The following is a 10,030-nucleotide window of genomic DNA, read 5'->3' on the forward strand; positions in this document are numbered from 1 at the left end:
GCAAATCTTGGGCATTTGGGTTGCCATAGAAACTGTTTCTAAATGTTCTAAACACCAGGTGCAAGGCTAGACAGGCAGAATTGCAACGTATGCTTTAAAAAATAATGTATGGAACAGGGTCTAGATTTATTGAGAAGTAGGAAAGCCTTTGAAACAGGAGGAACATGTACAAGAAGGGGCTCGATCTAAATTCAAAACGAGTCAAGAAATCGCTGGCACATTTTTAGGTTTTAGAAGGTCTGTAGGGTTTGTCAGACTTCTCCCTCTGCCATCTAGAAATAAAGTGGTCGATCTGAGAAGAGTTCAGAGAATAGGAATAAAGATGGAAGACATGGAACAGCTTCTTTAGAAGGATCAGTTGTATATGCTAGGACTAAACAAAATAGACCAAAAGTTCAACAGGACAGGTTCAGGGAAGAGCAAAGCACTGAAGGTTTCTCAGCATGTAGAAACCACCTCTGGCTTAGGAAGTCTCTTAGCCCTAAGTGATTGTGGACCTAGTGAGCAGTAGGATGAGGAGAGGAGGAAGAGCAGGGAAGTGTGAAGCTGTGTTAGCTTTGCTCTATTCTCACCTGCTCGTGGCCACTGCTGGAGACAGGGTGCTGGGCTAGATGGACCTTCTGACCCAGGGTGGGTGTTCTTAAGTTCTAAACACTGAAAGAGATACTGAACCTCCCAACTCTGAAGAACTGGCCCTAACCACTTCCTTTACTTTGGTGTTCACATGTACCAGCTTCTTCCGGGAGGTGGTAGAAGTCTTGCACAGTTTTTAGTTAGTTAACGTGTGTTTATGTTGAGGCACTATTACAAGGGATTACCCACTCTTTGCATATTGGTGTTTACTGTAGAAGAGTTCAGAGGGCAGTGTAAATACCATAGGGCAGAATATAACATTGCAATTTGAAGTGTCAGTAAAGGGTTTAGAACAGATGAGTAAATCAGTAAATTAGACCACCACTAACTGAACAGTATTCACCCTGATGCTTTACAGGAATCCATTGCAGTTATTAGTCAAGTGACCCTTGCTGCAAGCTTGACAAAAGCAATGCTAAATTTATTTATTTATTTACATTCATGGGGTAATTCCTCAGATTATTGCAGGGTAGCCAGTCTGTACTGGGAGGAATGGAATTGGCAGGCCCATGGATAAATGTATACTAGGGAAGAGCCAGCATAATTTATGTGGTATATGATTTTACTTTCCAATTCTTTGAGAGAGTCAGTAAGCATGTCCAAAATCATATTTGTGCACTTGGCTTTTTGAAACTTCTTGATAAGAGCTCCTTGCAAGCTCTAAAATAGTGAAATAGTGAAAGGAAGCTCTTACTTGGGATCCCCAGGTATTATTTGTCATGGCCACTAATGACCTGAAGAAGATGAATAGTCATGTGATAGAATTTGATGCTGGTTGCTTAGGAAGGTCAAATCTGAAACATGTAAAAAAAGTCACAAAGGGATCTCGCACTGTTGAACAATATGGAGATCAAATGGCATCCAGTGTTGATGAATATAAATATATCTGGGGCAGGAGCTGGGCGAGGGGAATAACCTTAATCATGTCAGGGATTGCCTTTGTCGGGTGTGAGTGTGCAGGAGGGAAGCTGTGCTGTCATTGTGTCCCCTGGAAAGAAAATCCATCAGAAAGAAAAGTCCATCAGTGATCAGAAGGGCAAACAGCATCTTGGTAACTTCTGGGGAAGTAATTGAGAACAAAACAGATGCACCTTTATGCTGTGTGTGTGTGTGTGTGTTTGGATACCTCATAAATTTCAGGTTAGCCCATATCTACAGTAGATTAGTAGGATTAGGTAAGGACAAAAAAAAGGACAAAAAAGGATAAGAAGAAATACAGCAGGTATAGAACAGTTCCCGTGCAGAGGGTGGAGACTTCATCTCTTAAATTTGTAGCATGATAATTTGGAGAGAGGTGAAAAGGAAATACAAGTCTGTTGAATTACGGATGGCTTAGAGGCAGTGAACAGTGAATTCACTAGCTTTCACAGCACAAGAATTCAGGCACCTTTTGGCTTCTCTATCTTACTAGCCAAGTCAAAGAACTCATGTTGGATGGGCAGACATTTTGATCCGATCCCTGTAAAGTATGATGTGATTGTTCTCAACTGAAACCAAGTTAGCTGCCTAAGATTAATGGCAGGTCTTAATTGTCAAATGTCAGATCAACTCAAATTGAGTCAGCTCCCAATTTCCTGCATGCACATTGATTTTTAATTGAGAACACCATGAAGGTAATCTTAAGTTATACTGTGCTTATTTAATGTGTTCCTGTGGATCTCTCGCTATATAAGCATAATGGATAATGTCTTCATCTGGCCATAGCTGGAATTTGTGTTCTGCAGTCACTGTTACAATTTAAAGAGATGAGATTGTCCCTGGTACGTTAATACAGTTATAAAATCCATAAACTGACACTCAAAAGAAAGAATGGTTACTTGCTCTTTGGTAACCATGCTTCTTTGAGCTGTGTTGCCCAAATATACTCTGTGTTTTTACCTGCCTTTCTCCTAGCATTACTAGGAGCTGTAGTTTTTACTTCAGTGACTGACTGATATTCTTCCCTCTGGCATACTGTAGCCTGTGACTTAGCATGCCAAGCAGAAGCAAAGCTCCAAAGCATACTGAGTGTTTGGAAAACCATATTTTTGTGTTTGGACAGAAACGCAGCTCAGCGATCTGCATTTACTGAAGGTGAAGACCCCCAAAAGTGTGAAAGATCACAAATGCCTGTTTTGTCGAAGTAGTTTAAAGGGTTGTTTTTTTTTTTAGTAATCCTAGAACAACTGGAACTTTTTTTTTTTTTTAAAAAAACAAACAAGGTCACTCTGTGAAAGTTAAAAGTATTTTAGAAGTACTAAGAGCATCAATCTTTTACTCAGCTACACTGCACTTCAGCACTGGGTTGCAAAACCTTTCTTTCAATTTTTAGGCTAAAACTGTTTGAGAGATCCACCACATTTGATGATAATTTTATATTATGAGTAAAAGTATTCTAGAGACTGCAGAGGGTGTTTGAATATAAAATCTTGATACATGACTTTGCAACATAATTATTAGACTATTTTAGACTTCATTTTATCTACTTGTCCAAATGCTTTTAGCTTTAAATTGTAGTAGATAAAGTTTTGCTCACTGACTTGTTTCTACTATTTCCTGTCATGGGGGAAGTTTGTGATTGTAATATGTGTGAGCTCTACCTTCTTGTAAAACACCTTCCTATTAATTTAGACTTCTGTTTGTTTGTGGGTTTTTAATTATTATTATTATTATATGTTTTCTAGAGTGTGTTAAAAATAGTAATGAAATCATAAAATGGGTGGCTTGAGTTGTCATCAATGGTTTTTTTTCTTCTAATGTCTTGTTACTACCAAACAAGATGAAATAAAACCAGGCTCATGTTAATGTGAAATCTTTTCTGAAACTCCTTTTGGTTGGAAAGCTCACTGAGGTGAGCCCAAGTCTGTCTTTCTGATGGGTACAATTCATGCACTCTCTTAGCACTTGCCTGTCAAGGATGTGAGACCCAAGTTTGACAGCTGTGAGTTGTTACCTAATTTGAACTTACGTGGAAGAAGGTATTAAGATAAAACCAGTGACTTTTCAAATGTATTTCTAGATTAATCAGATAAAACTCTTCATGTTATGCTTTGTTCTTCTTTCTCTCAACTCTGAACTTCTTCACAGAGGACAGTGAATTAAGAAGAACCTTGCAGTCTTTAGCTTGTGGAAAAGCAAGAGTATTGATTAAAAATCCAAAGGGCAAGGATGTAGAAGATGGAGATAAATTCATCTTTAATGGTGATTTCAAGCACAAATTGTTTAGAATAAAGATCAACCAAATCCAAATGAAAGAAACAGTATGTATTTAATTTTTGCATTCATTCTGTTTATCTACATGTCCCACTTAGAGGGACAGAATCTCTGCAGTTCCTCTTGTAGTTTTTGCATATGGAGAAAGGAAACAGGTGTTTAATTTCTTGGTAGTCAGGATGACTTGCAGAGGCACTAAAGATTTTAGATCTCACTGAAATTGGAAAAAAAACCAACTTTCTAGGTTCCTTCCTATGATTGTGAATTTAAATGCCTCTATTTAAAACTGGTAAAATCTTGTAGGTGTTTCAGTCCATCTTTGAAGTTTCTGTGGTATGGCTGAAGTGTTGGCATTATATTGAACTCATGAAGCAAATGTCATCACCTCACTTCTTTATTTAGCGGGTATGGGAGTTACTGAAGTCAGGGTTGTCCCTGATTTTGCAGTGGATATTTTTGTTGCACTTGAATCCCAATTCCTGGCATAAGGTAACATGTTTTAATGAACATTGACTTCTTTCCTTTTGCCTTTGCATATTAAAATCCCTAAAAGTCAAATTGGAGCTGATCAGTTTGATACAAAAGACTGCTGTATTTGGACTGACAAATAGTTATGTGTTCTCTCAAAAATCTGAAGTGAGTTAAGATTTAGTTTAATTTATCAAATAGAATTAAAATAAGATGTACGTTATTATTTTCTTTACATTATTCTTATCTTTGACTTGCTTTAGCAGTATGCTTCAGATTCACAGTTCTGAGCATGCAGTAATGCAGGAGTCTGTCTCAAAGATGAATAAGGATGCATGAGTTTAATTTCAATGTAAAGGTTAACTATAGAAATATAATTGATTAAAAAAAGCAGTAAAAGGCTATCTGATTTGTGGCATTGTATTGTTCTTTAGGTCGAGGAACAGGTCAGCACAACTGAAAGAGTATTTCAAGACAGGCAATACCAGATTGATGCTGCAATCGTACGAATAATGAAGATGAGAAAGACTCTTGGTCATAATCTCCTTGTTTCTGAGTTGTATAATCAACTGAAATTTCCTGTAAAGGTAACTGATTTTGATTTTCAAACCTTCCAATGATTATCTAAGAATATGTAATATATTTTTCCATTCAGCTTGTCCATAAGAGTAAGAATTATAGAATGGTTTGGGTTGGAAAGGACCTTAAAATCATCTAGTTCCAACTCCCCTGCCACAGGCAGGGACACCTTCCACTAGATCAAGTCACTTGAAGCTCCATCCAACCTGGCCTTGAACACTGCTAGGGATGGAGCATTCACAACTTCCTTGGGCAGCCTGTTCCAGTGCCTCACCACCCTCGCAGTAAAGAACTTATTCCTTATATCTAACCTGAACTTCTCCTGTTTAAGTTTAAACCTGTTACTCCTTGTCCTGTTGCTACACTCCCTGATGAAGAGTCCCTCTCCAGCATCCTTGTAGGCTCCCTTCAGATACTGGAAGGCTGCTATGAGGCCTCCACACAGCCTTTTCTTCTCCAGGCTGACTTGCTCCAACAGTTCCATGTTGGGGACACCAGAACTGGAATATGAAATATGTTTTAATCAAATCCAAAGAGGAAGGTATTAAAAATTACTGTCTAAACAGAAGTAAGCCAGAGTTTCAGTAGGAAATTTAGATACTTAGTATGGCACATCTCATGGAGCTGTTAGCATTCCAATTTTTTAAAATTAAATATATTTGCATTTATATTACTGTTACACTAATCTCATCTTTTCTTGTAGCCTGGAGACTTGAAAAAGAGGATTGAATCTCTCATTGACAGAGACTATATGGAGAGAGACAAAGACAACCCTAATCAGTACCACTATGTTGCTTAATGGAGAAGAAATCCTTTTATTTAAAAAAAAATAAAATAATAATAAAAAAATCCAAAAAATAAAAACAAAAATCATGCATATAATATCTTCAGGACACCAAATACCTATGCTGTTCCGGACTTTCCTTTTAGCAGGTTTCAGGTTGATGTATATTATTCAACCAGCTGCATGTACTGCTGTGGAAAAGAAGCAAAATGACATGTTAATTGATCATCCTCATCAGGACTACTTAATTTTAAGTATCATGTTTTTATTTCTTTTAGTTACTCTCTTTTTCTTTTGGGTTCTTCAAAATTTAGTTTTATAATTTTGTTTAACAGTGTCATTGAAGTTGGATGGAAAGGTAAAATTACCTGTGTGAGAAATACTTTGTGATGGATGCATGTCTGGTTTCTTCATTTATGTGTTCCTAACTGCATCCGTAAAGACCCTATATGCTGCATTCTTTAGCTACAGTAACAACTGGGGTAACTTTTTAAAACCCTTCATTGATGAACACTTACGTACAAGCAGTGTTGTTGAAATACACTGACTTTTTGAAATTACACACCATGAAATCTGTTCACCTTGAGTTCAGTTTCAAATGATTACGAGCTTCAGTCTGGTTTGGACAAATCAGGTTTTGAAGTGAGATCCTTGAAGTGCCAAGAGGACAACCGCATTCATGTGTGTAGTGAGTTGTTGGATTATTTAGCTAAAATATGGATTATCATTTTATTACTACTTCTGCTGGCTTGGGTGGCAAAGATTAGATCTACGTCAAAAGGCCCTACCTCATTTTAGGGCAACAGTGTTTATCACTTTATGTAACAGCCGTAACATTTAGTTTTGCCTTGAAAATAACATACAGGGAACCTACTGTACAGCGTGCTCCACTTGAAAGAAGAAACCCCCTTTTTTAAAAAAGACTTTTATGGTCTCAATATTGTGAAAGCATAGTTTTTTGTCTTGAAAGACTAAGGATTTTGTGAGTACTTTGTTTCATATTGTATATATGTAAGCTGATTTGAATTCAAGAATGAAAGACACTGTAGATCTGTTAGATAACTGTAACTATAAGGAAGACATCTTTTGTGGTAATACTTGCAAAAAAACTGTTTATTTTTCTGGATTTGCATACTGGTGTGTTTCATTCTGTAAAAGAGCTATGAAAGGAGTCTTGATCATGACAAAAATGAGTATGTAACTGAGCAATATTTTTTCTTGAGAGATACCATATTGAGTTTATGTAATACAGGGTTTGTGCATCAATTAAAAGGCCACCACCTCTTTTTAAAGTAAACATCGCTGAGAGTTGACATCTTGTGGATTTACATCTGAAAGTCCTTATTCTGGCACCTGGTGTCACTAATTGTATTACATTCTTCTGAATTATTTTTGTTCCCTTTGTGTTTAGAAACTAAACACATTTAGTTTATTGTATTTAAAGCGTATTTAATATTGTAATTTAATGTAGACTTATTTTAATATTTGAATCTTCAGTTAATGCAAATAAAATCTTTGATGCGTATTAAATATTAATTTCTTAGCCTGTGTGAGAATATGGTACTTCAGTTTGTTTCTGCAGTTTGTTCTTTAGCGTGAATTATACCATTCGCCTTGTAATTCACGTTGTAGGCATGTAGAAGCCGATCAGCTCCATTTCAAAAAAGGAGTGTGTGCCTCACAAAAATGCAGTGGATAGGGGCTTTATCCCCACAGAAGATTGGCAGAGGTATGCAGTAACTGATAACAAGCAGTAAATGTACTGCCTTTTCTTTCTGAACCCCAACTTCCCGGTTCAATGGTTTCAAACAATGGATTATAAGTGGTGTTATCCTAGAGATGACTGGAGTGATTCTGCCTTACAACGCAATGTTAACTGATTAAATGTGCTGAGATGTGCCGTTTTTCTTAATTACCACAGACTAGAACTCTTGTGGCCAAATTACTCTCATACAGCAATCAAAAATGAGCTGTTCCACCAGCAGTGGAAATAATGAAGCCGGCCTACCTGTGATGAGTCCCCTACTGTATAACCCCTCCCCTCAAATAACCTCAAGCAGCAGTAGTGCAGAGGGTTCTTCTGCTTAGTTCTGCCCTTCTGCTACTTTGTGGGGATGTTTGTTTCATTCTCCTTTATCCAGCTGCTGATCTCCACCCATCCCTTTAGCTCCCAGATCTACAGAGAACGTAATGATATCCAAAGATTTTTACTCTTCCTCGTGTGAAAGTAGCTTCAGTTTCAAAAGCTGTTGAAGAGACTGAAAAGCCAGGTGATTGTGACTCTCTTTTTCTCAAGTCTTCATTTTTTATTTGATTTCCTCAAATTCCTGGGAGTTTGCATTTTTCTGAACCAAATGGGTAACTGGTTAGTTCATTAGCATGGTAATCACTACTTCATAGCAAAACAGCTGCATTTCATTGCCTTTTGAGAGAGGTGACAGAATTTGGCCAAGCATTCAGCCAGTTGTTAGTCTGATGCCAGCTATTTGGGTGCTCATCACCTTGAGTATATTTGTGCCCACAGGTCAGAAATTGCTAAACATTTCCTGCTGGAAGATCACTTGGTGTTGAAGACACTGAGCTGTATCAAAGTAACAGATTTCCTCTGTAGCACATCTGTGCTTAGAAGATGTCTTGAAAATGTGAATCTTGGCAATTTGGTGTCCTTGGAACAAATCGTACAGCAGCTTCTGTGGAATGACAAAAATAGCAGGAATCCAGGATACAGGTGGTGCCTCTCCAATTTTACCAAACCCTTTCGATGTAACTTGAAATTTTCCAGTTTAACATAAGCATTCTGGTACCTCTTCCAGACATATGTGTATTTAAAAAGCAATTTTCCTAAATGTGATGTTCTGTCACCTAGCCTTGTGTTTTCTGAGGGAAAGCCAGTGTGAAAATGCAGGCTGTCAACCAACTTGCAGGTGCTTCCCAAGTCTGGCAATTACAGCTCTCCTTACCAGCCTCCTTCCTGTCCGCTCCTTGTGTCCTTTCATCTTAGTTCTGCATTTCAGCTTCCCCTGTATTCCTTTACCTGAACCTAAGTTTATCATTTAACTCCCCTGGTCTGTTATGGCTTCTTTATTCCTTTTTTATTGTAATATGCATCTTTGGAGGGAGAGGGACTATTATGCACCTTTCAGGCAACTTTAGTGCATTAATTTGTTGTGCCAACAGACCTATTAGTAAGTTTATGATCTTTGGCAGGTTGGCTGGGGAGAGAGCAGACTCTCTACTATAACCTTGGCTATCTATTTCTAGCAAGTCTCTTTAGAAAGAAAGTAACCCTGTGAAGTCAGATAATACACAGCAAAAGGCCACAGGAAAAACTGAGCAGTTTTTGTGGAAATTCTTCCCTGGTCAAAATTCCCGTCTACTCTGTCTCCCATGCTAACACTCAGCCTCAACACTGCAGAACAGTTAGGGTCCTACTATTGGCTCCTAGATCTCCTGGGTATTTCCCACATTCTTCCCCACAAGCAGCTATTCTGCACCCGTAGCTCTGAAGCAGGGAGAGGAGCTGTACCACAGTTAATCTGTAACCATGTGCATCCTGATTGGCCAGCAGCTCTGTCAAACAAACTGCTGGGTATGAACTTCATTGCTAATGGTAACAGCACTAATTTGGATCTCTGGGCCGCCTACATTTACAGAAGCTGTAACTTCATGTTTGTTTATGTCTTACCCTGCTATCAAGTTTGATTGATGTCAGCCACCAAGTTATTGAGCAGTGAGGCCAATGGTCAGCAGGGTTGCACAAGACTTGCTCCATTAGGAAAGCTGGCTAACAAGCACCCTGTAGTACTTCTACTGACAGTGACATGGAAACTGTGACTGTGCACTCTCTACACCACTATCAAAGGCTTAGTAAGCTAATGATCCACAGCATGCAAGATCAACATCATTCTCTGCTGATAGAATACTTATGTTCCTATGATTTCTTGCCACAATGCTGTTGCTCAATGCAACTTGTATATTATTTGGTAGTAATCCAAGCATCTGCCATTTTTCAATTCATAAATGCCTACCAGTTTTCCAGTAGAAGGGCAGACTACTGCACAGCAAGTTTAAACCTGACATTGGGCCTCCCTCTCCATATTTTCTGTCAGACTTAAACTATTCCACAGACCTTCCTCCATGCCTGGTGCAGGATCCAAAAACAGTGATCAAAATCCGAGAACAACCCATGTCCCACCTCCATTAACCTCAACTCCTCTGCAGATGACTCAATTCAAACGCTTGTCCAGAGCTGTTCCTTCTGTCCCATTTCAAGCTGACTAACTTCTGCTTTTGGCAATACATGGCAAGACTAAAGACTGCTAGTGCTGCAGGGAAAAGCAAACAAACCAAAATAAAACATCACCATCTCTAAAA

General features: G+C 38.4%; 1 protein-coding gene across 4 annotated transcripts in view; it reads left to right on the forward strand.

Annotated features, from left to right (window-relative positions):
- CUL4A (cullin 4A) overlaps nt 1-6,244 on the forward strand; it is a 39,146-nt gene extending 32,902 nt beyond the window's left edge. For 2 of the 4 annotated variants that reach the window (XM_057422311.1, XM_057422312.1), the window contains 3 exons: nt 3,700-3,872; nt 4,728-4,880; nt 5,576-6,244. In XM_057422311.1, coding sequence (XP_057278294.1) covers nt 3,700-3,872; nt 4,728-4,880; nt 5,576-5,671 — 422 coding nt within the window. In that variant the 3' untranslated portion in view covers nt 5,672-6,244. Of the gene's footprint in view, nt 1-3,699; nt 3,873-4,727; nt 4,881-5,575 lie in introns of those variants that run through there. The other 2 variants (XR_008973909.1, XM_057422313.1) reach the window with 2 other exon arrangements.
- Nucleotides 6,245-10,030: the final 3,786 nt, after the last annotated feature.

This window comes from Pezoporus wallicus, unplaced genomic scaffold (genome assembly GCF_028554395.1).
Source record: "Pezoporus wallicus isolate ANWC-B61680 ecotype Strahan unplaced genomic scaffold, APGP_CSIRO_Pwel_v1 contig_5785, whole genome shotgun sequence".
NCBI classification, from domain to species: Eukaryota; Metazoa; Chordata; class Aves; order Psittaciformes; family Psittacidae; genus Pezoporus; species Pezoporus wallicus.